Source organism: Somniosus microcephalus, unplaced genomic scaffold, assembly GCF_052327205.1.
Source record: "Somniosus microcephalus isolate GS21.2 unplaced genomic scaffold, FLI_Smic_1.0 unresolved_chr1, whole genome shotgun sequence".
Taxonomy (NCBI): Eukaryota; Metazoa; Chordata; class Chondrichthyes; order Squaliformes; family Somniosidae; genus Somniosus; species Somniosus microcephalus.
In genome coordinates, this window is record NW_028225179.1 from 64,253,508 (window position 1) to 64,281,390 (window position 27,883).

Sequence of the window (27,883 nt, forward strand, 5' to 3'; positions counted from 1 at the left end):
ACGTTCTCCCCGACATCCACTGTGTACATTAATGGCCCCTGCCTTGTACATATCGTTCCGGGTTGCCACTTCTATGTTCGATAGTCACGGGCCAAGACTGGTTGCCCTACATTAAAGCTCCTTGTCGGCTTCTCATTGATGTGCTGGAATTGTTTGCCCTCAACATTTCTTCGCACATTTGGTCTGAGCAAGTCCAGACGAGATCTCAACCTTCGGTTAAAGAACATCATGGCCGGGGTCTGGTTGGTAACTGCATGTGTCGCGTTTCGGTAGGCTAATAAGAAATTGTCCATCTTATGCTGTAGTGGAATTTCCTCATTGCACATGGCCTTTATCGCCTCCTTAAAGGTTTGTACAAACCTCTCAGCCAATCCATTGGTGGCTGGATGATACGGGGCGGATGTGTAATGCCTTACCCCATTCCTTTTCATGAATTTTTGGAACTCGTCGGACACAAACTGTGGTCCATTATCAGAGCAGATCTGCTCTGGCAAACCATTTCTGGCAAATATGGTCCGTAAGACTGCAATCGTTTTCTCTGTAGTGATTGAAGACATCTTTATCACCTCAGGCCTCTTTGAATGAGCATCCACTGCTATTAAGAACATTGAGTCCATGAATGGACCAGCGAAATCAATGTGCACCCTTTGCCATGGAGAGGAGGGCCACTCCCATGGGTGTAGAGGGGCATGTGGTGGTGCATTTTGGACCTTCTGGCATCCTAAGCAGCTCTTAGTTAGGTCTTCGATTTGTTGATCGATTCCCGGCCACCACACATAAGCCCTAGCAAGGCTTTTCATTTTCACTCCCTCCAGATGACCATCATGTAGCTCCTTTAGCACTCTCTCCCTTAACTTGGGTGGAATCACCACTCTGGATCCACACATCACTGTCCCCTGGCATACTGACAGCTGTTCTCTTCTGGATGAGAATGCTGGCAACAGTGAGTCGCCATGTGTTGGCCATCCCCTCACCGTCAATTCATATACCCGTGACAGCGTCGGGTCATTGCGGGTCTCCTTCTCTATATCCGCGTTTGTTACTGGCAATCGTTCAATTATCGACGAATAAAATATCTCGATAGGGCCCACTGCTGGTGCTTCCTCCACCGTAGGCAGTGGCAGGCGCGATAGCCCATCAGCGTTCCCATGCTGTTTCGTGCCTTTACATTCTATTTCATATTGATTCGCCCCTCGAAACAGGGACCATCTTTGTAACCACTGTGCAGTCATTACTGGCACGCCCTTCTTAGGATTAAAGATGGAGACAAGTGGTTGGTGGTCAGTCAGCAAGGTGAACTTCTGCCCATGCAGATAATGGTTGAATTTTTTTACTCCCCATACTAGGCTGAGGGCCTCCCTGTCAATCTGGGCATAGTTGCGCTCGGCTGAGGTTAGTGACCGAGATGCAAAGGCCACTGGCCTCTCCAACCCGTCTGGGAATTTGTGCGACAGCACCGCTCCAATGCCGTAGGGTGATGCATCACATGCCAAACGAATTGGTAGTGCTGGGTTGAAATGGGCCAACACCTCTTTTGATGTGATCAATTCTTTACACTTCTGGAAAGCTCGTCTACGTTCGTCATCCCACTTCCATGGTACCCCTGTTTGCAGTAGGGTGTTCAGCGGGTGTAATACCGTAGACAAATTTGGTAAGAACTTGTGGTAATAGTTTACCAGCCCGAGGAACGACCTCAGTTGTGACACATTTTCCGGTGCTGGAGCCTTGACTACTGCCTCAATCTTGTCAGAGGACTTATGTAACCCCTCTTCATCGATGAAGTGGCTGCAATACGAGATCTGTTTCTGGAAAAACTCGCACTTGTGGCGATTAGCTCGTAGCCCATATTCCTTTAATCTGGCGAACACCTTCTCCGAGGTGATCACCGTCATTTTTGCCCGTGACCAAGATGTCGTCCAAATAACACTGGGTCCCTGGAATCCCTTGCAGGACCTGATCCATCGCCCTTTGCCAGATAGCCGGAGCCGAGGCTACTCCAAACACCAGCCGGTTGTATTGATGGAGACCTTTATGGGTGTTGATCGTAAGGTAATGTTTCGAAGCTTCTTCTACCTCCATTTGCAAGTACGCCTGGGCTAGATCAATTTTGGTGAAGCGTTTGCCACCAGATAGCGAGGCGAAAATATCCTCAATTCGTGGAAGTGGATATTGCACCGTGTGAAGGACTGGGTTCACTGTCACCTTAAAATCCCCACAAATGCGGATCTTTTTTGGTTCCCCAGGCATATTACTCAACGACCTCTTCATTACAGGGACGATGGGTGTAGCCCACTCGCTCCAGTCCACTTTGGACAGTACTCCTGAACGTTCCAACCCTTCCAGCTCTGCTTCAACCGCTGGTCTGATCGCCTAAGGCACTGGTCTGGCCTTCAGAAACTTTGGGCTTGCATTATCCTCTATTTTAATTGTTGCTGTTATTCCTTTTAGTGTTCCTAGTCCCTCCTGGAACACTTCTTTTGTGTCAGTTAGCATTTTTGACAGTCGTCCAGGTGTGACGTCGTCATCCTTTTTGGCCTCCACCTTCAATGCCTGTATGGAATGCCAATCTAAATGTATCTTCCGGATCCACTCACGTCCTAGCAGTGGTGATCCTCCATTTGGCAATACATATATATCCATTTTAGGTATTTCCTGACCTTTATATGTCACTTTCACCCTTATTTTTCCTTTGGGGTAGACTTATTGCCCCGTATACATCTTCAAAACAATCTCTGTAGCTTTCAAGGGTATGTGTGAAAATAGCCGCTTGTAGTCTCTTTGATTTATGACTGTTGAGCTGACCCTGTGTCCGATTCCATTTCCACTTGGACTCCGTCTATCTTGAGTGTAACCCAGATAGTCAGGTGATCCTCTATTTCGGTTACATTATGTAGTTTCAGACAACCCAGCTCCTTGCTTCCGGAGTCTGTGTCACTTTTCTGTTCGTCTGAACCACTGTCCATCACCTGGTGTACCTTTTTGTACTTCTCCTGTGGAGATTTCTTACTGTTGGTTTTCTTCCCAGACCTGCAGACTCTTGCTATGTGTCCTGCTTTCCCACACTGTCTGCACACTTGGTCCTTGAACCAACAATCTTTCTGGTCATGTGTTGTTCTGCCGCAGCGATAGCACTTCCCTGTTCCATAGGTCATTTCGTTGGTGCCGTATTCTTGCGGTCTCCGTTGTATCTCTGCAGCACCCCTTGCGGCTGCTTCGTGTGATACTGCCATACTGAAAGCTTTGTCCAGCCTAAGGTCCTTTTCTGATAGAAGCCGTTTCTGGGTTCCTTCACTTTGTAGCCCACACACAAACTTGTCCCTTAACGTGTCTGCTAGTCCCGCTCCAAACTGGCAGTATTTCGATAGCTTGCGCAGTTCCGTTAGGTACTCAGCATTGCTTCCGTATTTGTGTTGGTTCCTTTTATGGAACTTAAATCGTTCTGCTATCAGCAGCGGTGTGGGGCTTAAGTGGTCCTGTAGGATTTCTACTATGCTTCCAAAATCCTTGTTTACCGGCTTCTCTGGGGTTATTAGATTCCGCCGTAACCCATAAGTTTTTGCACCCATGGAATTTAACAGATCCAGTGCTTTATTAGCATCTGGCACTTCATTCGCCCAGCAGTACACCTCAATACGTTCCACATATGTCGCCCAATCTTCGACTTCATTGTCGAACGTAGAGATACTGCCACTCTTCGGCATCCTTGGTTATGCGTTAACTATCCCCAATGGCGCCTCCCGCGCTTCCCCTTCTTCTCCGCTGGCACAAAATGGCGTCTCCCGCGCTTTCCTTCCTTCCCGCGCTCGCCCGTCTTCTCCGCTGCGGCTTCGCAAAATGGCGTCTCCCGCGCTCTTCCTTCTCAAAGGCGCCTCCCGCGCTCTCCCTGCTTCTCCGCAGCTCAATGGCGTCTCCCGCGCTCTCCCTGCTTCTCCGTGGCTCAATGGCGTCTCCCCTTGCTTCGCCCCGTGGACCCTGATCAGCCCGTGATCCCTGGTTGTGCTCTGCGCGTTCTTCTCTTGATATTTGTCGACGCCGCTCGGTCTAGAACCCGGCTGTTTCTTACCCTCTCTCTCTCCGGTTTTGCAGTATTTTTCCACGACGCCGCTCGGTGATCAACCCCCGGCTGCGCCCTGCTCTCTTCACCCTTTTTCTTACCCCGTCGACGCTGCCCGGCTCTCTCTCTCTGCCGTCGGTCGGCTCCAGCCGCCGCTGCTCGGGAAGGGTCTGCTCAGGACCTGTCGTCGGTCTCTTACTGCTCGTTGTGGCTGGGGAACCAAGCCCGGCTCTCCACAGCCTCCCCAGCGAAGTTGGATCTCTGCCTGACTGCTGGGCGGTTGCTGGCGGTCGACGCCCGTGTTCCTGGACTCGACTATTTTTTTGTTTTTTTTGTTTAATGTTGCAGGTAGATTCGCATCAACACTCGTCGCCACTGTTAGATCCGTGGTTCAGTGGATAAAGAATTACACGGATGCTGGACAGAAACAAACAACAGGTCTTTACTGGAGGAGGGTCATCTCTAGACTGGAGTACAGAGGCATGCGCACAGCTTATATACCGGTGTGGTTACTGCCGGTACTACAGTATACAGGAGCTGTAAAAAGTAGTTCTAACTTAAAGCACATACACTACAGGGAGGAATCCCACAGTTTGGAGACTGATGGAGGGGAGGAGTCACACAGTTTGGAGATTGAGAGAGGGGAGGAGTCGCACAGTTTGGAGTCCAAGGGAGGCGAGGTGTCCCACAGTTTGGAGATTGAGGGAGGGGACGAGTCTCACAATTTGGAGATTGAGGGAGGGGAAGAAATCCACAGATTGGAGTTTGAGGGAAAGGAGGAGTCGCACAGTTTTGGGATTGAGGGAGGCGAGCAGTCCACAGTTTGGAGATTGTGGGAGGGGAGGAGATGCACCGTTTGGAGATTGAGGGAGGGGAGACGTCGCACAGTTTGGAGATTGAGGGAGGGGAGGAGTCCCAAAGTTTGCAGATTGAGGGAGGGGAGGAGTCCCACAGTTTGGAGATTGAGGGAGGGGAGGGGATGCAGAGTTTGGTGATTGAGGGAGGGGAGAAGTCCCACAGTTTGGAGATCGAGGGAGGAGAGGTGTCCCATGGTTTGGAAACAGAGGGAAGGGAGGAGACCCACAGTTTGGACATTGAGGGAGGGGAGGAATCTGTTAAGTCTGTGTGTCCCAGTTATGCTTATTATAAATCACTGGACACAGACCACAAGAATAACTTTAACAGGTCTTTACTATTCGGAGGTCAGGGCTGAACTGCCCAGCAAATCCCTGAACAACACTTATATACCGGTGTGGTCACCACCGGTATCACAGTATACAGCAGCCAAGAGAAAGTAGTACATCTCTTAAGGTAGTTCTCTTAAGGTGGAACAGGTTACATACACCACAATCCTCCCTTTTTAGCTTAACAGTTATATCCCCATTTAACATAACATAATAACATATATATATACAACTTCATGCAAAACAGTTCAAAGATTCAGTCTCTGAGGAGGCCTCCTGATTTGAGTTGGATAACGCCTTTCAGGGGTCTCTGATTCTCGTTGCTGGGGTGACTCATCTAGTTGGTCTCTTATGGATTGGACAGCATCATCAGGTACATTCACTTCTGAGGTAGATGCTTCAGGTTCACTAACTTCTTCCACGGTTGTCTCTGCCGTAACCATGGGTTCGACCCTTGTTCTCGATTCTACCAGTTGGTCAGCATGACGCCGTATTACATTTTCACGAATATCTACCGTGTACATCAGGGGTCCTTGTCTGGCCCGAATTGTTCCAGATTGCCATTTCTCGTTTTTATAGTCCCGGGCTAACACTGGTTGTCCTATTTCGAAACTCCGAGTTGTCTTGTTATTTATATGCTGGAACTGTTTGTTTTCAACTTCCCTCCGCACATTTGGTTTTAACAAGTCCAACCTGGACCGCAACCTCCTGTTATAGAACAGCATGGCAGGACTTCGGTTTGTCACTGCATGAGTGGCGTTTCGATATGCCAGTAGGAATTTGTCCACCTTGTGTTGTAGTGGAATCTGATCTTCGCTCATGGCCTTTATTGCTTTTTTGAACATTTGTACAAATCTCTCGGCCAACCCGTTTGTAGCCGGATGATATGGGGCAGAGGTATAATGTTTCACCCCATTCTTCTTCATGAATTTCTGGAATTCTTCTGACACGAACTGCGGTCCGTTGTCTGAACATATTTGTTCTGGCAATCCATTTCTTGCAAATATCGTTCTTAGCACCGCGATCGTCTTTTCCGAGGTAGTGGTAGTCATCTTAATCACTTCTGGCCATTTAGAATGTGCGTCCACCGCAATTAAAAACATGGAGTCCATGAATGGACCAGCAAAGTCAATATGTACACGTTGCCATGGGGTTGAAGGCCATTCCCATGGATGCAGCGGTGCAATCGGAGGTGCATTTTGCACTTTTTGGCACCCTGAGCAGCTTTTCGTCAGATCCTCTATCTGTTGGTCGATACCCGGCCACCACACATAAGCCCTAGCAAGGCTTTTCATCTTGACTCCCCCCAGATGACCTTCATGCAGTTCCTTTAGAACTCTCTCTCTTAACTTAGGAGGAATAATCACCCTTGTTCCATACATCAATGTTCCTTGACAGACGGACAGCTGTTCTCGTCTTGCTGAGAATGCCGGTAACAGTGGATCACCATGTGCTGGCCATCCCTTCACTGTCACTTCGTAGACCCGGGACAGTGTCGGGTTGTTCCTGGTTTCTCTTTCAATACTTGCATTGGTGACTGGTAAACATTCGATGATGGTCGAGTGAAATAACTCAACAGGGTCAACCGTCGGTGCCTCCTCCTCTGTAGGTAGTGGCAGGCGCGACAGCCCATCAGCATTACCATGCTGCTTTGTACCTTTGAATTCGATCTGATATTGATGTGCCCCTAGGAAAAGGGACCATCTCTGGAGTCTCTGTGCTGTCATCACCGAAACACCCTTCTTAGGGTTAAAAATGGATACCAACGGCTGGTGGTCTGTCAGAAGCGTAAACTTTTGGCCCTGCAGGTAATGATTAAACTTCTTTACTCCCCACACAAGGCTGAGAGCCTCCCTATCTATCTGAGCATAGTTGCGCTCAGCGGAGGTCAATGATCTGGATGCGAACGCAACTGGCCTCTCCAGGCCATTTGGCAACTTCTGTGAGAGTACTGCCCCAATATCATATGGAGAAGCATCACAAGCCAAACGAATAGGCAGCGTTGGGTTGAAGTGAGCCAACACTTCCTCTGAGGTGATCAATGCCTTGCTTTTGCGAAAGGCCCTCTTACAGTCCTCACTCCACTTCCATGGTACCCCCTTCTGCAAAAGAGCGTTCAGCGGGTGCAGCACCGTGGATAAATTTGGCAGAAACTTATGGTAATAGTTAATCAACCCTCGGAACGACCTCAACTGGGATACGTTATCCGGAGCGGGAGCCTTCACAACAGCTTCGATCTTGTCAGGAGACTTATGAAGCCCCTCCTGGTCAATGACATGACCACAGTACGAGATCCGCTTCTGAAAGAACTCACATTTCTGGCGATTAACTCGAAGTCCATATTCTTTCAATCTGGTGAGCACCAGTTCCAAATTTGCAAGGTGTTCCTCGTCATCATCTCCTGTAATCAGAATATCGTCCAGGTAACATTGTGTGCCTGGAATTCCCTGTAATACCTGCTCCATGGCCCTCTGCCAAATTGCTGGAGCCGATGCCACTCCAAAAACAAGTCTATTATACCGGTACATGCCTCTATGCGTGTTGATCCTGAGATACTGTCATGACTCTTCCTCAACTTCCATCTCTAAGTACGCCTGCGCCAGGTCTATCTTGGTGAAGTGTTTCCCGCCAGACAACGAAGCGAAGATATCCTCAATCCGCGGAAGCGGATACTGCACCATGTGAAGCACCGGACTAACAGTGATCTTGAAATCTCCACAGATGCGAACCTTCCCCGGTTCCCCCGGCTTGTTGCTCGATGAACGCTTCATGACGGGGACAATGGGCGTGGCCCACTCACTCCAGTCTACCTTAGACAGTACTCCTGAACGTTCTAGCCCTTCCAGCTCAGCTTCCACAGCAGGTCGTATCGCATAAGGTACCGGTCTGGCTTTGAAAAATTTTGGGTTTGCATGTTCTTCAACCTTGATGTTTGCCGTAATTCCTCTCAGTGTTCCCAGTCCCTGTTGGAACACCTCTTTAGCATCGTCCAATATTCTGGACAATCGTTTAGGTTTGACATCTTTTTTACCGGAATCTACCGTTAGTGCTTTTAAGGAATGCCAGTCCATATTTATTTTCCTAATCCAGTCCCGTCCCAGTAGTGGTGGACCTCCCTCAGGTAGCACATATAAGTCCATTCCTCGGCTTTCTTTGCCCTTGTGGACCACCTTTACCTCTATCTTCCTGATGGGGTATACTCTTTGCCCTGTGTATGTTTTCAATACAATCTCCGTATCCCGTAGGGGAATATGTGGGAATAACCTTTTGTAATCTTGCTTATTCATGACCGTCAATGCCGATCCAGTGTCCAATTCCATCTTCACTTGGACTCCTGCTATCTGAAGTGTGACCCAAATTGTTTGGAGGTCTGCTTCATTACTAACATTGTGTACTCTTAGACTACCCAGTTCATTACTGCTGGAGTCTGAATTTGACTTCTGTTCGTTCGAACTGTTCTCTGTCACCTTGTGTACCTTTCTGTACTTTTCCTGCGGTGACTTTTTGTTGCTGGTCTTCTTTCCTGACCGGCATACTTTAGCTATGTGACCAAGCTTGCCACATTTTCTGCATTCCTGATTTTTGAAACAGCACTGGTTCTGATCGTGCGTTGTCTTTCCACAACGATAACATTTTACTGTACCCAAGACCATTTGATTGGTGCTGAGTTCTGGTGACCGTAGCTGCATTTCCGCAGTGCCTCTCGCTGCGGCTTCGTCCGATGCTGCAATAGTGACAGCTTTATCAAGCGTAAGATCATTCTTCTCAAGCAGTCGCTTTTGTGTTCCTTCTTTTAACAATCCACACACAAATTTATCTCTCAGCGCATCTGCTAGTCCTGTTCCAAACTGACAGTACTTTGATAGCTTATGCAGTTCAATTAAAAATTCAGCGTTGCTTTCGTCTTTCAGCTGCGTTCTTCTGTAAAATTTAAATCGTTCCGCTATCATCAGCGGCGTGGGGTTTAAATGATTTGTCAGGACAGTAACAATATTCGCGAAAGTCTGATCTGCCGGTTTATCTGGTGACAGAAGGTGCTTCAATAGCCCGTATGTCTTCGCACCCATTGAGCTTAAAAAGGTTAGTGCTTTCTCATCATCTGGTACCTTATTTGCTTTACAATAAACTTCCATGCGTTCTACATACGTGGTCCAATCTTCGATATCGCTATCAAAGGTATTAATGTTCCCATGTTTAGGCATCCTTGCAAGTTTTTAAATTTTTCTTTTTCTCAAAATGGCGGCTTCCCGCGCTTGTCTTCTTCCCCCGCCTACTAAAATGGCGGCTTCCCGTGCTTGGCGGTCTTTCCCGCGCTCGTCTACTTCCCCCGCCGACTACAATGGCGGATTCCCGCGTTTGCCTTCTTCCCCCGCTGGCTGCAATGGCGATTGCCGTGCTGCTGCCGTTCTCGCCTCCCCAGCGGTTCTCAATTCCCCGACGCTGCGGCGCCTCTCAGCCCCACATGCAGCCCGGTCCTTTACACTGGCTGCGTTTGAGTTCTCCGCGGCTCTCGCGCCTTAAGCTGCCCCAGTCGCTGCGCCTCTCGGCCTCGATTGCAGCCCAGCCCTTTTCACCGGCCGTAGTCGAGTTCTCCGCCCTTTTTCCTCCGTTTTCCCTCCCCCACTCCACAGTCAACGCGGCCGACTTTCTGCTCGTGTCGCTGATTGGCTTACCCACAACCATGGTAGAAGGGATGATCACTGCCTGTCGCTGATGGAGGGCTTCGTGGTCAGAATTTTTTCTTTTTAACCCGGGTTCTCGATGCCTCCCGTGCGATGGTGCTCAGCAGGATGATGAGGGCGGATGCCTCTTCTCGACGCCCGTTCTGAGGACGAAGCTGCCTTGGATGTAAAACTGCCGCAGGGTAAGATCGGACTCGTCGCCACTGTTAAGTCTGTGTGTCCCAGTTATGCTTATTATAAATCACTGGACACAGACCACAAGAATAACTTTAACAGGTCTTTACGATTCGGAGGTCAGGGCTGAACTGCCCAGCAAATCCCTGCACAACACTTATATACCGGTGTGGTGACCACCGGTATTACAGTATACAGCAGCCAAGAGAAAGTAGTACATCTCTGAAGGTAGTTCTCTTAAGGTGGAACAGGTTAAATACACCACAGAATCCCACAGTTTGGAGATTGAGTGAAGGGAGGAGTCCCAAAGTTTGGAGATTGAGGGAGGGGAGGAGACCCACAGTTTGGAGATTGAGGGAGGGGAGGAATCCCACAATATGAAGACTGAAGGAGGGGAAGAGTCCAAGAGTTTGGAGATTGAGGGAGGGGAAGAAACCCACAGTTTCGGGTTCGAGGGACGGGAGGAGTCCCACAGTTTGGAGATTGAGGGAGGGGAGGATTGCCACAGTTTGGAGATTGAGGGAGGGGAGGAGTCCCACAGTTTGGAGATTGAGGGAAGGGAAGAAACCCAGAGTTTGGCGTTCGAGGGAGGGGATGAGTTCCACAGTTTGGAGATTGAGGGAGGGGAGGAATTCCACAGTTTGGAGATTGAGTGAAGGGAGGAGTCCCAAAATTTGGAGATTGAGGGAGGGGAGGGTTCCCACAGCTTAGAGATTGAGGGAGGGGAGGAATCCCACAGTTTGGAGATTGAGGGAGGGGAGGAGTCCCACAGTTGGGAGATTGAGGGAGGGGAGGAGTCCCACAGTTTGGAGATTGAGGGAAGGGAGGAGTCCCTCAGTTTGGAGATTGAGGGAGGGGAGGAGTCCTACAGTTTGGAGACAGAGGAAGGGGAGGAGTCCCACAGCTTGGAGATTGAGGGAAGGAAGGAGTCGCAGAGTTTGCAGACTGAGGGAGGGGAGGAGTCCCAAAGTTTGGAGACTGTGGGAGGGGAAGAGTCCTACAGTTTGAGACTGAGGGATGGGAGTAGTCCCACAGTTTGGAAACAGAGGGAGGGGAGGAATCCCACAGTTTGGAGACCGAGGGAAGGGAAGAAATCCACAGATTTGAGTTCGAGGGAGGGGAGGAGCCCCACAGATTGGAGATTGAGGGAGGGGAGGTGTCGCACAGTTTGGAGACAGAGGGAAGGGAGGAGTCGCATAATTTGGAGATTGAGGGAGGGGAGGTGTCCCACAGTTTGGAGATTGAGGGAGGGGAGGAGTCCCATAGTTTAGAGATTGAGGAAGGGGAGGAGACTCACAGTTTGGAGATTGAGGGAGGGGCGGAGACGCACCTTTGGAGATTGAGGGAGGGGAGGAGTCCCACAGTTCGGAGATTGAGGGAGGGGAGGAGACACACAGTTTGGAGATTAAGGGAGGGGAGGAGACACACAGTTTGGAGATTGAGGGAGGGGAGGAGTCCCACAGTTTGGAGATTGAGGGAGGGGAGGAGTCCCACAGTTTGGTGATTAAGGGAGGGGAGAAGTCCCAAAGTTTGCAGATTGAGGGAGGGGAGGAGACGCACAGTTTGGTGATTAAGGGAGGGGAGAAGTCCCACAGTTTGGAGATCGATAGAGGGGAGGTGTCCCGCAGTTTGGAAACAGAGGGAAGGGAGGAGACCCACAGTTTGGACATTGAGGGAGGGGAGGAATCCCACAGTTTGGAGATTGAGTGAAGGGAGGAGTCCCACAGTTTGGACATTGAGGGAGGGGAGGAGACCCAGAGTTTGGAGTTCGAGGGAGGGGAGGAGTCCCACAGTTTGGAGATTGAGGGAGGGGAGGATTGCCACAGTTTGGAGATTGAGGGAGGGGAGGAGTCCCACAATTTGGAGATTCAGGAAAGGGAGGTGTCCCACAGTTTGGAGATTGAGGGATGGGAGGAGTCCCATAGTTTGGAGACTGAGGGAGGGGAGGAATCCCACAGTTTGGAGATTGAGGGAGGGGAGGAATCCCACAGTTTGGAGATTGAGGTAAGGGAGGAGTGTGGTAAACCACTGTTTGTATTCCTGTTTGTCCTGTTTGTATTCCACTGTGTACATGCCTGGACATGCCTCGGCTGACTCCTCCCACAGGTCCTAGTATAAAGGTGACTGCTCCCCAGCCCTTTGTATCCGGGACCGGTCGACCACTCGAGGCAGACCTCCATTCTGTTGTTAATAAAAGCCTTTAGTTACTCTTCTAACTCTCAGTCTTTTATGAGTAATTGATAGCGCATCAAGGAGTCCCACAATTTGGAGACTGAGGGCGGGGAGGAGTCCAACTGTTTGGAGATTGAGGGAGGGGAAGAAACCCAGAGTTTGGCGTTCGAGGGAGGGGATGAGTCCCACAGTTTGGAGATTGAGGGAGGGGAGGATTCCCACAGTTTAGAGATTGAGGGAGGGGAGGAATCCCACAGTTTGGAGATTGAGGGAGGGGAGGAGTCCCACAGTTTGGAGATTGAGGGAGGGGAGGAATCCCACAGTTTGGAGATTGAGGGAGGGGAGGATTCCCACAGTTTGGAAATTGAGGAGGGGAGGAGTCCCACAGTTTGGAGATTGAGGGAAGGGAGGAGTCCCACAGTTTGGAGATTGAGGGAGGGGAGGAGTCCCATAGTTTGGAGATTGAGGGAGGGGAGGAGTCGCACAATTTGGAGATTGAGGAAGGGGAGGAGTCGCACAGTTTGGTGATTGAGGGAGGGGAGGAATCCCACAGTTTGGAGTCCGAGGGAGGGAGGAGACCCAGAGTTTGGAGATTGAGGAAGGGGAGGATTTCCACAGATTGGAGACTGAGGGAGGGGAGGAATCCCACAGATTGGAGACTGAGGGAAGGGAGGAGTCCCAGAGTTTGGAGACAGAGGGAGGGGAGGAGTTCCACAGATTCGACATTGAGGGAGGGGAGGAGTCCCAAATTTTGGAGACTGTGGGAGGGGAGGAGTCCCACAGTTTGGAGATTGAGGGAAAGGAAGAAATCCACAGATTTGAGTTCGAGGGAGGGGAGGAGTCCCACAGATTTGAGATTGAGGGAGGGGAGGACTCCCACAGTTTGGAGATTGAGGGAGGGGAGGTGTCGCCCAGTTTGGAGACAGAGGGAAGGGAGGTGTCGCACAGTTTGTGTTGTGTATGTACCTTTAAGAGAATAACTGGTCTCAGACTGCAGTACCGGCAGTCACCACCCCTGTATAAAAGGCGCTAGAGAGCCTCTGTTTTTTTAGTTTCACTGTTGACTTCCACCAGTAAAGACTTGTTTGTTTTCACTCCTGCTGGTCCGTGTCTCAATCATTCACGGACTTAACACTGGCGACGAGTAAGAAATGAACTTACCTGCAACTCGGCAGCACCTCAGACGGCGTTGTTGAAGGTCGAAGCCAGAAGAAAGAAAAAAAAAATAGAGTCCAAAGAAACTCGAGAAACGGGCGTCGACCGTCAATCATCGGGTTGAAAACTTGCAGGAGAGACTGTCAAGAGCCAGGTTCGGTTCACTAGTCTGTGTTTTCCCAGCCAGTCGGGCTGGTGGCAGGTAGTGCACTGATCCTTCCTGGGCTGCGGCAGGCTAGACCTCGATCGGGTGGTTCTGCAACAGGGCCGGGCAGCGAGTCGGGAGGCAGAGAGAGAGAGAGGGTGGAGCACACAGGGCACGGCCGGTGCATCGCAGCCAGGTAGCGTTCGGACCTAAGAAGAGGGAGGGAAGTGTCCCAGAGGGTCCGCTCCACAACGGGAAAATAATAAAAGAAAAAAAATCAATATTAAACGCGCAAAAAACCGTGGAAAGCAGTGCTAACAATAGCGGGGAAGAAGGCAAAGCGCGGGAGGCGCCATTTTGTTAAATCAGGGAAGAAGGCAAAGCGCGGGAGGCGCCATTTTAGGTTTGCAAGATGCCGAAGACTGGCTGTATCACTGCTTTTGATAATACATTAGAGGACTGGACCACGTATGTGGAAAGAGTCGAGGTATATTTCGAGGCAAACAAAATAGCGGAGGGGAAAAAGGCATCGATATTGCTAAACTTAATGGACGCTAGAACGTACGGCCTATTGCGGGAACTGATTACTCCAGCCAAACCGAAGGCGAAGAGTTTTAACGAAATTGTTGCTGTCCTACAGGAACACTTAAACCCTGTTGATAGCAGAAACATTTAAATTCCACAGGAGAACTCAGCACAAAGATGAGAGCAATGCTGAGTATCTTATGGAACTGCGCAAGCTATCAAAGCACTGCCAGTTCGGAGCAGGACTGGCAGATACCCTACGGGACAAATTTGTCTGTGGACTCCTGAGTGAAGGAACACAGAAGAAGTTACTCTCAGAGAAAGAGCTGACGCTAGATAAGGCTTTCAGCGTGGCAGTATCGTATAAAGCAGCAGCCAGGGGAGCTGCAGAAATTCAACAAAAACCACAGGAATACGGCACCCACGAAATGACACGGGGATTTGCAAAATGTTATCGCTGCGGCAGAACTAACCATGACCAGAAGGACTGCTGGTCCAAAGACAAAATATGCAGACAATGCGGGAAGATTGGACACATTGCACGAGTTTGCAGGTCTGGGAAGAAGACCAACGACAACAAAAAGGCTACTAAGGAACCGTACAAAAAAGTACAAAAGATGATGGACAGTAGTTCCGAAGACCAGATGAGCGATAGTGAATCCGAGAACAGGAGACTAAGCTGTCTCAAACTTTACAATGTAATCGCAAAAGAGGATCACCGAACCATTTGGGTCACCCTCACGATAGCAGGGTCCCAAGTTAAAATGGAATTGGATACAGGATCAGCGCTAACCGTCATGAATCGACGAGACTACGAGCGGCTATTTTCACACATACCCTTGAGAGAGACATCCATCATCTTGACGACGTATACGGGGCAAAAAGTATACCCCAGAGGAAAATTAAGGGTGCCTGTCGAATACAATGGCAAGAAAATACGGAAATTGTATCTCTACATACTGCCAAATGGTGGACCACCGTTATTGGGATGGGAATGGATCAGGAAGATAAACTTAGATTGGCATTCCATTCATGCAATGACGGTGGACGGTAAAAAAGATGAAGACGTCACTCCTGGACGATTGTCAACAATCTTAGCTAACGCCAAAGAGGTATTTCAACAAGAACTGGGCACGCTTAAAGGCGTAACCGCCTCGATAAAAATAGAAGAGAATGCAGTTCCCAAGATTTTCAAAGCAAGACCGGTACCATATGCAATTCGCCCAGCCGTCGAGGCAGAGCTGGTGAATCTGGAGAAGGCGGGCGTGTTGTCTAAGGTCGACTGGAGCGAGTGGGCGACACCCATCGTTCCTGTTATGAAGAAAACGTTAAGCAATAAGTCTGGAGAGCCAAGGAAGATTCGCATCTGTGGGGATTTCAAGGTGACGGTGAACCCAGTCCTTCACACAGTACAATATCCTCTTCCAAGGATAGAAGACATCTTCGCCTCACTGTCTGGAGGGAAGCATTTTACAAAAATTGACCTAGCACAAGCATATTTGCAGATGGAGGTTGAAGAGTCCTCTAGGAAGTATCTCACGATAAACACTCACAAAGGTCTTTACCAGTATCATCGATTGGTATTCGGAGTAGCATCGGCTCCGGCGATATGGCAAAGAGCGATGGAACAAGTCCTGCAAGGGATTCCGGGGACTCAGTGTTACTTGGACGACATCCTTGTAACAGGTGAAGATGACAGTGAACACCTGAACAACCTAGAACAGGTGCTCACTAGACTACGGGAACATGGGCTGCGAGCCAACCGCCACAAGTGCGAATTTTTTAAGAAACAGATATCGTATTGTGGCCACGTGATTGATGAAGAGGGGTTACATAAGTCCCCTGACAAAATTGAAGCGGTTGTTAAAGCCCCAGCGCCTGAAAATATGTCGCGACTGAGGTAATTCCTCGGATTGGTGAATTACTATCATAAGTTTTTGCCGAATTTGTCGACAATTCTGCACCCACTGAACGCCCTGCTACGAATGGGGGTAGCATGGAAATGGAGCGATGATTGTAAGCGTGCTTTTCAGAAGAGTAAGGACTTAATCACTTCAAGGGAAGTATTGGCTCACTACAACCCAGCACTGCCAATCAGGCTGGCGTGTGATGCGTCTCCTTATGGCACTGGGGCGGTACTGTCACATAAATTCCTTGATGGTTTAGAGAGGCCGATAGCTTTTGCGTCACGCTCGTTAACTTCTGCCGAGCGTAACTATGCCCAGATTGACAGAGAGGCCCTCAGCCTAGTGTGGGGGGTGAAGAAGTTCAATCACTACCTGCACGGTCAAAAATTTACTCTACTAACCGATCATCAACCTCTTGTTTCCATTTTCAACCCTCAGAAGGGCGTACCGATAATGACAGCACAACGGCTGCAGAGATGGTCCCTTTTCCTAGGGGCACACCAATATGACATCGAGTACAAAGGAACTAAACAGCATGGAAATGCTGATGGATTGTCACGCCTACCGTTGCCGACGGTGGAAGAAGAAGACCTTGCAGTGGATCCAATGGAGTTATTCCACTCGACCATAGTCGAATGTCTCCCTGTGACGAATGCAAACATAGAAAAGGAAACACGGAATGACCCGACACTATCACGGGTCTATGATTTAACGGTGAAGGGATGGCCAGCACATGGCGAACCACTGCTGCCAGCATTCTCGCCGAGAAGAGAACAGCTGTCAGTGTGCAGAGGAACCTTGATGTGTGGATCCAGAGTAGTAATTCCACCTAAGTTGACGGATAGAGTGCTCAATTAGCTTCATGAGGGTCATCTGGGTGGGGTAAAAATGAAGAACTTAGCCAGAGCGTTTGTGTGGTGGCCGGGAATCGATAGAGAAATCGAAGAGATGACCAAGAGGTGTGCAGGATGCCAGAAGGTCCAAAACGCCCCACCACAAGCTCCTCTGCATCCATGGGAGTGGCCCTCATCTCCATGGCAAAGGGTGCACATTGATTTTGCTGGTCCCTTCATGGACTCGATGTTTTTAATTGCGGTGGATGCACATTCAAAGTGGCCAGAGGTAATATGAATGTCCTCAACCACCACGGAAAAAACTATCACAGTTTTACGAACCATATTTGCCAGGAATGGGCTGTCTGAACAGATTTGCTCTGACAATGGACCACAGTTTGTGTCTGAAGAGTTCCGGAGGTTCTTAAAGAACAATGGTGTTAAGCATTACACATCTGCCCCATATCATCCAGCCACTAATGGATTGGCTGAGAGGTTTGTCCAAACATTCAAGAAGGCTATCAAGGCAATGTGTAATGAAGATATACTCCTACAACACAAGGTGGACAACTTCTTGTTTGCCTACCGGAATGCGACACATGCGGTTACCAACCAAACTCCAGCCATGATGTTCTTCAATCGAAGACTACGATGCCGCTTGGATTTGGTTAAGCCAAACGTCCGAAGAGATGTGGAGAACAGGCAGATTCAGAATATGAATGAAAGGCCGACCAGGAGTTTTAAGATAGGTCAACCAGTTTTGGCCCGGGACTACCGCACTGAGAAATGGCAGCCAGGAACGATTTGTACACGACAAGGACCTCTCATGTATACCATGGACGTTGGGGAGAGCATTGTAAGACGCCATGCTGACCAGATTCTAGAGTCACTGAAAAGCGTCAACTCCACACCATGATCTGATACACCTGTTAATGAAATCGACGTTCCAATTGCAGCTACCGCAGAACCAGTAATATTGGAAGCAGATGAACCAAACAACGACATTGATCCCGACTCAACATTGCCAGAAGAACCTGATGCCCCAAAGAGGCGTTATCCAGACAGAATCAGGAAGCCTCCTCAAAGACTGAACTTATAATTGCTTAAACTTAACCAATGTATCTAGCAACAGTAATTGTGATTGTAATTAGTTATCATTTAGTTCTTAAATGAATGTTATGTACTGTTTATCTAAAAGGGGAGGAATTGTTGTGTATGTACCTTTAAGAGAATAACTGGTCTCAGACTGCAGTACCGGCAGTCACCACCCCTATATAAAAGGCACTAGAGAGCCTCTGTTTTTTTAGTTTCACTATTGACTACCACCAGTAAAGACTTGTTTGTTTTCACTCCTGCTGGTCCGTGTCTCAATCATTCACGGACTTAACAGTTTGGAGATTGAGGAGGGGCGGAGACGCACCTTTGGAGATTGAGGGGGGGGAGGAGTCCCACAGTTTGGAGATTGAGGGAGGGGAGGAGATGTACAGTTTGGAGATTGAGGGAGGGGAGGAGTCCCACAGTTTGGAGACTGAGGGAGGGGAGGTGTCCCAAAGTTTGCAAATTGAGGGAGGGGAGGAGTCGCACAGTTTGGAGATTGAGGGAGGGGGGGAGATGCACAGTTTGGAGATTGAGGGAGGGGAGAAATCCCACAGTTTGGAGATCGAGGGAGGGGAGGTGTCCCACAGTTTGGAAACAGAGGGAAGGGAGGAGACCCACAGTTTGGACATTGAGGGAGTGGAGGAATCCTACAGTTTGGAGATTGAGTGAAGGGAGGAGTCCCACAGTTTGGAGATTGAGGGAGGGGAGGAGACCCAGAGTTTGGAGATTGAGGGAGGGGAGGATTCCCACAGATTAGAGATTGAGTGAAGGGAGGAGTCCCACAGTTTGGAGATTGAGGGAGGGGAGGAGTCCCACAATATGAAGACTGAGGGAGGGGCAGAGTCCAAGAGTTCGGAGATTGAGGCAGGGGAAGAAACCCACAGTTTGGAGTTCGAGGAAGGGGAGGAGTCCCACAGTTTGGAGATTGAGGGAGGGGAGGAATCCCACAGTTTGGAGATTGAGGGAAGGGAGGAGTCCCACAGTTTGGAGATTGAGGGAGGGGAGAAGTCCCACAGTTTAGAGATTGAGGGAGGGGAGGATTCCCACAGTTTAGAGATTGAGGGAGTGGAGGATTCCCACAGTTTAGAGATTGAGGGAGGGGAGGAGTCCCACAGTTTGGAGATTGAGGGAGGGGAGCAGTCCCACAGTTTGGAGATTGAGGAAGGGGAGGAGTCCCTCAGTTTGGAGATTGAGGGAAGGGAGGAGTCCCACAATTTGGAGATTGAGGGAGGGGAGGAGTCCCACAGATTGGAGACAGAGGGAGGGGAGGATTCCCACAGTTTGGAGATTGAGGAAGGGGAGGAGTCCCTCAGTTTGGAGATTGAGGGAGGGGAGGAGACGCACAGTTTGGTGATTGAGGGAGGAGAGAAGTCCCACAGTTTGGAGATCGAGGGAGGGGAGGTGTCCCACGGATTGGAAACAGAGGGAAGGGAGGAGACCCACAGTTTGGACATTGAGGGAGGGGTGGAATCCCACAGTTTGGAGATTGAGGGAGGGGAGGAGTCCAAGAGTTTGGAGATTGAGGGAGGGGAATAAACCCACAGTTTGGAGTTTGAGGGAGGGGAGGAGTCCCACAGTTTGGAGATTGAGGGAGGGGAGGATTGCCACAGTTTGGAGATTGAGGGAGGGGAGGAATCCCACAGTTTGGAGACTGAGGGAGGGGAGGAATCCCACAGTTTGGAGATTGAGGGAGGGGAGGAGTCCCACATTTTGGAGACAGAGGGAGGGAAGGAGTCCCACAGCTTGGAGATTGAGGGGGGGGAGGAGACCCACAGTTTGGAGACTGAGGGATGGGAGGAGTCCCACAGTTTGGAGATTGAGGGAGGGGAGGAGTCCCAAAGTTTGGAGATTGAGGGAGGGAAGGAGTCCCACAGTTTGGAGATTGAGGGAGGGGTGGAGTCCCACAGTTTGGAGATTGAGGGAGGGGAGGAGTCCCACAGTTGGGAGATTGGGGAGGGAAGGAGTTCCAGAGTTTGGAGATTGAGGTAGTGGAGGAGTCCCACAGTTTGGAGATTGAGCGAGGGGAGGACTCGCAGAGTTTGGAGTTTGAGGGAGGGGAGGAGTCCCACAGTTTGGAGATTGAGGGAGGGGAGGAGTCCCACAGTTCGGAGACTGTGGGAGGGGAGGAGTCCCACAGCTTGGAGACTGAGGGAGGGGAGGAGTCCCAAAATTTGGAGATTGAGGGAGGGAAGGAGTCCCACAGTTTGGAGATTGAGGGAGGGGAGGAGTCCCACAGTTTGGAGATTGAGGGAGGGGAGGAGTCCCATAGTTTGGAGATTGAGGAGGGGAGGAGTCCCACATTTTACACATTGAGGGAGGGGAGGAGTCCCACATTTTGGAGATTGAGGGAGGGGAGGAGTCGCACAATTTGGAGATTGAGGGAGGGGAGGAGTCCCACAGTTTGGAGATTGAGGGAGCGGAGGAGTCCCACAGTTCGGAGACTGAGGGAGGGGAGGAGTCCCACAGCTTGGAGACTGAGGGAGGGGAGGAGTCCCAAAATTTGGAGATTGAGGGAGGGAAGGAGTCCCACAGTTTGCAGATTGAGGGAGGGGAGGAGTCCCACAGTTTGGAGATTGAGGGAGGGGAGGAGTCCCATAGTTTGGAGATTGAGGAGGGGAGGAGTCCCACATTTTGGAGATTGAGGGAGGGGAGGAGTCGCACAATTTGGAGATTGAGGGAGGGGAGGAGTCCCACATTTTGGAGATTGAGGGAGGGGAGGAGTCGCACAGTTTGGAGATTGAGGGAGAGGAGGAGTCCCACAGTTTGGGGATTGAGCGAGGGCAGGAGTCCCAAAGTTTGGAGATTGAGGGAGGGCAGGAGTCCCACAGTTTGGAGATTGAGGCAGGGGAGGAGTCCCACAGATCGGAGACTGAGGGAGGGGAGGACTCCCACAGTTTGGAGATTGAGGGAGGGGAGGAGTCCCACAGTTTGGAGTTTGAGGGAGGGGTGGAGTCCCATACTTTGGAGATTGAGGAGGGGAGGAGTCCCACAGTTTGGAGATTGAGGGAGGGGAGGAGTCACACAATTTGGAGATTGAGGGAGGGGAGGAGTCCCACAGTTTGGAGACTAAGGGAGGGGAGGAGTCCCACAGCTTGGAGATTCAGCGAGGGAATGAGTCCCACAGTTTGGAGACTGAGGGAGGGGAGGAGTCGCACAGTTTGGAGATTGAGGGAGGGGAGGAGTCCCACAGTTTGGAGATTGAGGGAGGGGAGGAGTCGCACAATTTCGAGATTGAGGGAGGGGAGGAGTCGCACAGTTTGGAGACAGAGGAGGGAAGAGTCCCACAGTTTGGAGATTGAGGGAGGGGAGGAGTCCCAGAATTTAGAGATTGAGGGAGGGGAGTAGTCCCATTGTTTGGAGATTGAGGGAGGGAAGGAGTTGCACAGTTTGGAGATTGAGGGAGGGGAGGAGTCCCACAGTTTGGAGATTGAGGGAGGGGAGGAGTCCCACAGTTTGGAGATTGAGGGAGGGGAGGAGTCCCATAGTTTGGAGATTGAGGAGGGGAGGAGTCCCACATTTTGGAGATTGAGGGAGGGGAGGAGTCCCACAGTTTGGAGATTGAGGGAGGGGAGGACTCCCACAGTTTGGAGACTGAGGGGGGGGAGGAGTCCCACAGCTTGGAGACTGAGGGAGGGGAGGAGTCCCACAGTTTGGAGATTGAGGGAGGGGAGGAGTCGCACAGTTTGGAGATTGAGGGAGTGGAGGAGTCGCACAGTTTGGAGATTGAGGGAGGGGAGGAGTCCGACAGTTTGGAGATTGAGGGAGGGGAGGAGTCCCACAGTTTGGTGATTGAGGGAGGGGAGAAGTCCCACAGTTTGGAGATTGAGGGAGGGGAGGAGTCCCACAGTTTGGAGATTGAGGGAGGGGAGGAGTCCCACAGTTTGGAGATTGAGGGAGGGGAGGAGACGCCGTGTTTGGAGACTGAGGGAGGGGAGGAGTCCCACAGTTTGGAGATTGAGGGAGGGGAGGATTCCCACAGTTTGGAGATTGAGGGAGGGGAGGAGTCCCACAGTTTGGAGATCGAGGGAGGGGAGGAGTCGCACAGTTTGGAGTTTGAGGGAGGGGAGGAGTCGCACAGTTTGGAGTTTGAGGGAGGGGAGGAGTCCCACAGTTTGGAGATTGAGGAGGGGAGGAGTCCCACAGTTTGGATACTGAGGGAGGGGTGGAGTCCCACAGTTTAGAGACTGAGGGAGGGGAGGAGTCCCACAGTATGGAGATTGAGGGAGGGGAGGAGACGCAGAGTTTGGAGATTGAGGGAGGGGAGGAGTCCCACAGTTTGGAGACTGAGGGAGGGGAGGAGTCCCACTGTATGGAGACTGAGAGTGGAGATGTCGCACAGTTTGGAGATTGAGGGAGGGACTGAGTCCCAATGTTTGGAGATTGAGGGAGGGGAGGAGTCCCACAGTTTGGAGGTTGAGGGAGGGGAGGAGTCCCACAGTTTGGCGACTGAGGGAGGGGAGAAGTCCCACATTTTGGAGATTGAGGGAGGGGAGGAGTCCCACAGTTTGGAGATTGAGGGAGGGGAGGAGTCCCACAGTTTGGAGATTGAGGGAGGGGAGGAGTCCCACAGTTTGTAGGTTGAGGGAGGGGAGGAGTCCCACAGTTTGGAAATTGAGGAGGGGAGGAGTCCCACAGTTTGGAGAATGATGAGAGGTGGGAATCCCATAGTTTGGAGATTTAGGGATGGGAGGATTCCCAGAGTTTGGAGGTTGAGGGAGGGGAGAAGTCCCACATTTTGGAGATTGAGGGAGGGGAGGTGTCCCGCAGTTTGGAAACAGAGGGAGGGAAGGAGACCCACAGTTCGGAGATTGAGGGAGGGGAGGAGATGCACAGTTTGAAGATTGAGGGAGGGGAGGAGTCCCACAGTTTGGAGATTGAGGGAGGGGAGGAGTCCCACAGTTTGGTGATTGAGGGAGGGGAGGAGTCCCACAGTTTGGTGATTGAGGGGGGCGAGGAGTCCCACAGTTTGGTGATTGAGGGAGGGGAGGAGTCCCACAGTTTGGTGATTGAGGAGGGGAGGAGACCCACAGTTTGGTGAATGATGAGAGGAGGGAATCCCATAGTTTGGAGATTTAGGGATGGGAGGATTCCCACAGTTTGTAGTTTGAGGAGGGGAGTAGTCCCACAGTTTGCAGATTGAGGGAGGGGAGGAGTCGCACAGTTTGGAGATTGAGGGAGGGGAGGGAATCTCACAGTTTGGAGATTGAGGGAGGGGAGGTGTCCCACAGTTTGGAGACTGAGAGTGGAGGAGTCCCACAGTTTGGATACTGAGGGAGGGGAGGAGTCCCACAGTTTGGAGATTGAGGTAGGGGAGGAGTCCCACAGTTTGGGTACTGAGGGAGGGGAAGAGTCCCACAATTTGGAGGTTGAGGGAGTGGAGGAATCCCACAGCTTGGAGATTGAGGGAGGGGAGGAGTCCCACAGTTTGGATACTGAGGGAGTGGAGGAGTCCCACAGTTTGGAGTTTGAGGGAGGGGAGGAGTCCCACAGTTTGGCGATTGAGGGAGGGGAGGAGTCCCACAGTTTGGATACTGAGGGAGGGGAGGAGTCCCACAGTTTGGAGATTGAGGTAGGGGAGGAGTCCCACAGTTTGGATGCTGAGGGAGGGGAGGAGTCCCACAGTTTGGAGATTGAGGGAGGGGAGGAGTCCCACAGTTTGGAGATTGAGGGAGGCGAGGACTCCCACAGTTTGGAGATTGAGGGAGGGGAGGAGTCGCACAGTTTGGAGATTGAGGGAGGTCCTGAGTCCCAATGTTTGGAGATTGAGGGAGGGGAGGAGTCCCACAGTTTGGAGATTGAGGTAGGGGAGGAGTCCCACAGTTTGGATACTGAGGGAGGGGAGGAATCACACAGTTTGGAGATTGAGGGAGGGGAGGAGTCCCACAATTTGGAGACTGCGGGAGGGGAGGAATCACACAGTTTGGAGGTTGAGGGAGGGGAGGAGTCGCACAGTTTGGAGATTGAGGGAGGGGAGGGAATCTCACAGTTTGGCGATTGAGGGAGGGGAGGTTTCCCACAGTTTGGAGACTGAGAGTGGAGGAGTCCCACAGTTTGGATACTGAGGGAGGGGAGGAGTCCCACAGTTTGGAGATTGAGGTAGGGGAGGAGTCCCACAGTTTGGATACTGAGGGAGGGGAGGAGTCCCACAATTTGGAGGTTGAGGGAGTGGAGGAATCCCACAGCTTGGAGATTGAGGGAGGGGAGGAGTCCCACAGTTTGGATACTGAGGGAGGGGAGGAGTCCCACAGTTTGGAGTTTGAGGGAGGGGAGGAGTCCCACAGTTTGGATACTGAGGGAGGGGAGGAGTCCCACAGTTTGGAGATTGAGGTAGGGGAGGAGTCCCACAGTTTGGAGATTGAGGGAGGGGAGGAGTCCCTCAGTTTGGATACTGAGGGAGGGGAGGAGTCCCACAGTTTGGAGATTGAGGTAGGGGAGGAGTCCCACAGTTTGGATACTGAGGGAGGGGAGGAGTCCCACAATTTGGAGGTTGAGGGAGTGGAGGAATCCCACAGCTTGGAGATTGAGGAGGGGAGGAGTCCCACAGTTTGGATACTGAGGGAGGGGAGGAGTCCCACAGTTTGGAGTTTGAGGGAGGGGAGGAGTCCCACAGTTTGGATACTGAGGGAGGGGAGGAGTCCCACAGTTTGGAGTTTGAGGGAGGGGAGGAGTCCCACAGTTTCGCGATTGAGGAGGGGAGGAGTCCCACAGTTTGGATACTGAGGGAGGGGAGGAGTCCCACAGTTTGGAGATTGAGGTAGGGGAGGAGTCCCACAGTTTGGATACTGAGGGAGGGGAGGAGTCCCACAGTTTGGAGATTGAGGGAGGGGAGGAGTCCCACAGTTTGGAGATTGAGGGAGGGGAGGACTCCCACAGTTTGGAGATTGAGGGAGGGGAGGAGTCGCACAGTTTGGAGATTGAGGGAGGTCCTGAGTCCCAATGTTTGGAGATTGAGGGAGGGGAGGAGTCCCACAGTTTGGAGATTGAGGTAGGGGAGGAGTCGCACAGTTTGGAGATTGAGGTAGGGGAGGAGTCCCACAGTTTGGAGATTGAGGTAGGGGAGGAGTCCCACAGTTTGGAGATTGAGGTAGGGGAGGAGTCCCACAGTTTGGATACTGAGGGAGGGGAGGAGTCCCACAGTTTGGAGATTGAGGCAGGGGAGAAGTCCCACATTTTGGAGATTGAGGGAGGGAAGGAGTCCCACAGTTTGGAGTTTGAGGGAGGGGAGGAGTCCCACAGTTTGGAGATTGAGGGAGGGGAGGAGTCCCACATTTTGGAGATTGAGGGAGGGGAGGAGTCCCACAGTTTGGATACTGAGGGAGGGGAGGAGCCCCACAGTTTGGAGATTGAGGGAGGGGAGGAGTCCCACAGTTTGGAGACTGAGGCAGGGGAGAAGTCCCACATTTTGGAGATTGAGGGAGGGAAGGAGTCCCACAGTTTGGAGTTTGAGGGAGGGGAGGAGTCCCACAGTTTGGAGGCAGAGGTGGAGATGGTGCGATGAGTCTGGAGTTGAAAATGATGAGGCTGAAGAGTGTACAGGGCGGGTGGACTGGTAGAATCTGCGTCTCTTGGGCACCGTACCTTGCAATCCTGCTCCCAGAATGATTTGGGGATGAGTTGGATCGGGAGGTGGGTTTTAATGATCCTTGGAGACAGCATTTTCTCAATCAGCTCAAGACCTGAAATCACATGGAGACCTTATCAGTTCCCAGCATTCTTGGGCTCTTCCAGCCCTGCTCCCGGGTACAAATATCCGTCTCCACATTGTACATCTGATAGCCCCTCCAACACTCCCCGGGTTACGCATCCCCACGGCCACTGATTCTCATCGGGGTACGGGTCCACACTGGCACCGTCACTCCCCGGGGTACGGGTCCACACTGGCACCGTCACTCCCCGGGGTACGGGTCCACACGGGCACCGACACTCCCCGGGGTACAGGTCCACACTGGCACCAACTCTCCCCGGGGTATGGGTCCACACGGGCACCGACACTCCCCGGGGTACGGGTCCACACGGGCACCGACACTCCCCGGGGTACGGGTCCACACGGGCACCGACTCTCCCCGGGGTACGGGTCCACACTGGCACCGTCACTCCCCGGGGTACGGGTCCACACGGGCACCGACACTCCCCGGGGTACTGGTCCACCCAGGCACCGTCACTCCCCGGGGTACTGGTCCACACTGGCACCGACACTCCCCAGGGTACTGGTCCACACGGGCACCGACACTCCCCGGGGTACTGGTCCACCCAGGCACCGTCACTCCCCGGGGTACGGGTCCACACTGGCACCGACACTCCCCGGGGTACTGGTCCACACGGGCACCGACTCTCCCCGGGGTACTGGTCCACACGGGCACCGACTCTCCCCGGGGTACTGGTCCACACGGGCACCGACACTCCCCTGGGTACGGGTCCACACGGGCACCGACACTCCCCGGGGTACGGGTCCACACTGGCACCGTCACTCCCCGGGGTACGGGTCCAAACTGCACCGTCACTCCCCGGGGTACTGGTCCACACGGGCACCGACTCTCCCCGGGGTACTGGTCCACACGGGCACCGACACTCCCCGGGCTACGGGTCCACACGGGCACCGACACTCCCCGGGGTACTGGTCCACACGGGCACCGACTCTCCCCGGGGTACGGGTCCCCACGGGCACCAACCTTCCCCCGGGTACAGGTCCCCACAGGCACCAACTCTCCCCCGGGTACAGGTCCCACGGGCAACGACTCTCCCCCGGGTAGTGGTCCACACGGGTACCGACTCTCCCCGGGGTACCGGTCCACACGGGCACCGACTCTCCCCGGGGTACTGGTCCACACGGGCACCGACTCTCCCCGGGGTACGGGTCCACACGGGCACCGACTCTCCCCGGGGTACTGGTCCACACGGGCACCGACTCTCCCCGGGGTACTGGTCCACACGGGCACCGACACTCCCCGAGGTACTGGTCCACCCGGGCACCGACTCTCCCCGGGGTACTGGTCCACACGGGCACCGACTCTCCCCGGGGTACGGGTCCGCACGGGCACCGACTCTCCCCGGGGTACTGGTCCACACGGGCACCAAATCTTCCCGGGGTACTGGTCCACACGGGCACCGACTCTCCCCCGGGTACGGGTCCCCACGGGCACTGACTCTCTCCAGGTTACTGGTCCACACGGGTACCGACTCTCCCCAGGTTACGGTCCACACGGGCCGGATATCTGCTGACTAGTTGGTTTAATTTGATGTCGTCTCTCACCAGATGGCAACCCATCTCGAAATAATTCAAGGAAGGGGATCCTCTCGTAGACGGGGGCTCGTTTACACATCTCTGCATCACCGTTGCAGTTGATGAGATCCACAATCTCCTGCATCCAAGTGGTCCCTGTGGAGAGAGAGAGAGTAATCACAAGGGAGAGAGACACACAATGGGAAAGAGAGGGAGAGACAGAGCGAGAGAGAAAGAGACAAAGAAACAGAGACAGAGAGAGAGAGAGACAGAGAGAGCGAGAAAGAGGGAAAGACTCAGAGAGAGGGGGAGAGAGACACAGAGAGAGAGAGAGAGAGACAGAGTGAGGGAGACAGAGAGAGAGTGAAGGAGACAGAGAGAGAGTGAAGGAGACAGAAAGAGAGGGAGAGACACAGAGTGATGGAGACAGAGAGAGAGGGAGAGACACAGAGTGAGGGAGACAGAGAGAGAGGGAGAGACACAGAGTGAGGGAGACCGAGAGAGAGGGAGAGGCACAGAGTGAGGGAAACAGAGAGAGAGGGAGAGACACAGAGTGAGGGAAACAGAGAGAGAGGGAGAGACACAGAGTGAGGGAGACCGAGAGAGAGGGAGAGGCACAGAGTGAGGGAAACAGAGAGAGAGGGAGAGACACAGAGTGAGGGAAACAGAGAGAGAGGGAGAGACACAGAGTGAGGGAGACCGAGAGAGAGGGAGAGACACAGAGTGAGGGAGAC

At 52.1% G+C, this 27,883-nt stretch overlaps 1 protein-coding gene across 1 annotated transcript in view; it reads right to left on the minus strand.

Annotated features, from left to right (window-relative positions):
• The window catches only part of LOC147095438 (sulfotransferase 1C2-like), a 51,541-nt gene that overhangs the window by 11,940 nt on the left and 11,718 nt on the right, over positions 1 to 27,883 (minus strand). The window contains exons 2-3 of the mRNA XM_085974586.1: positions 27,180 to 27,305; positions 25,508 to 25,605 (exon numbers count right to left, since the gene is read on the minus strand). Coding sequence (XP_085830712.1) covers positions 25,508 to 25,605; positions 27,180 to 27,305 — 224 coding nt within the window. The remainder of the gene's footprint in view (positions 1 to 25,507; positions 25,606 to 27,179; positions 27,306 to 27,883) is intronic.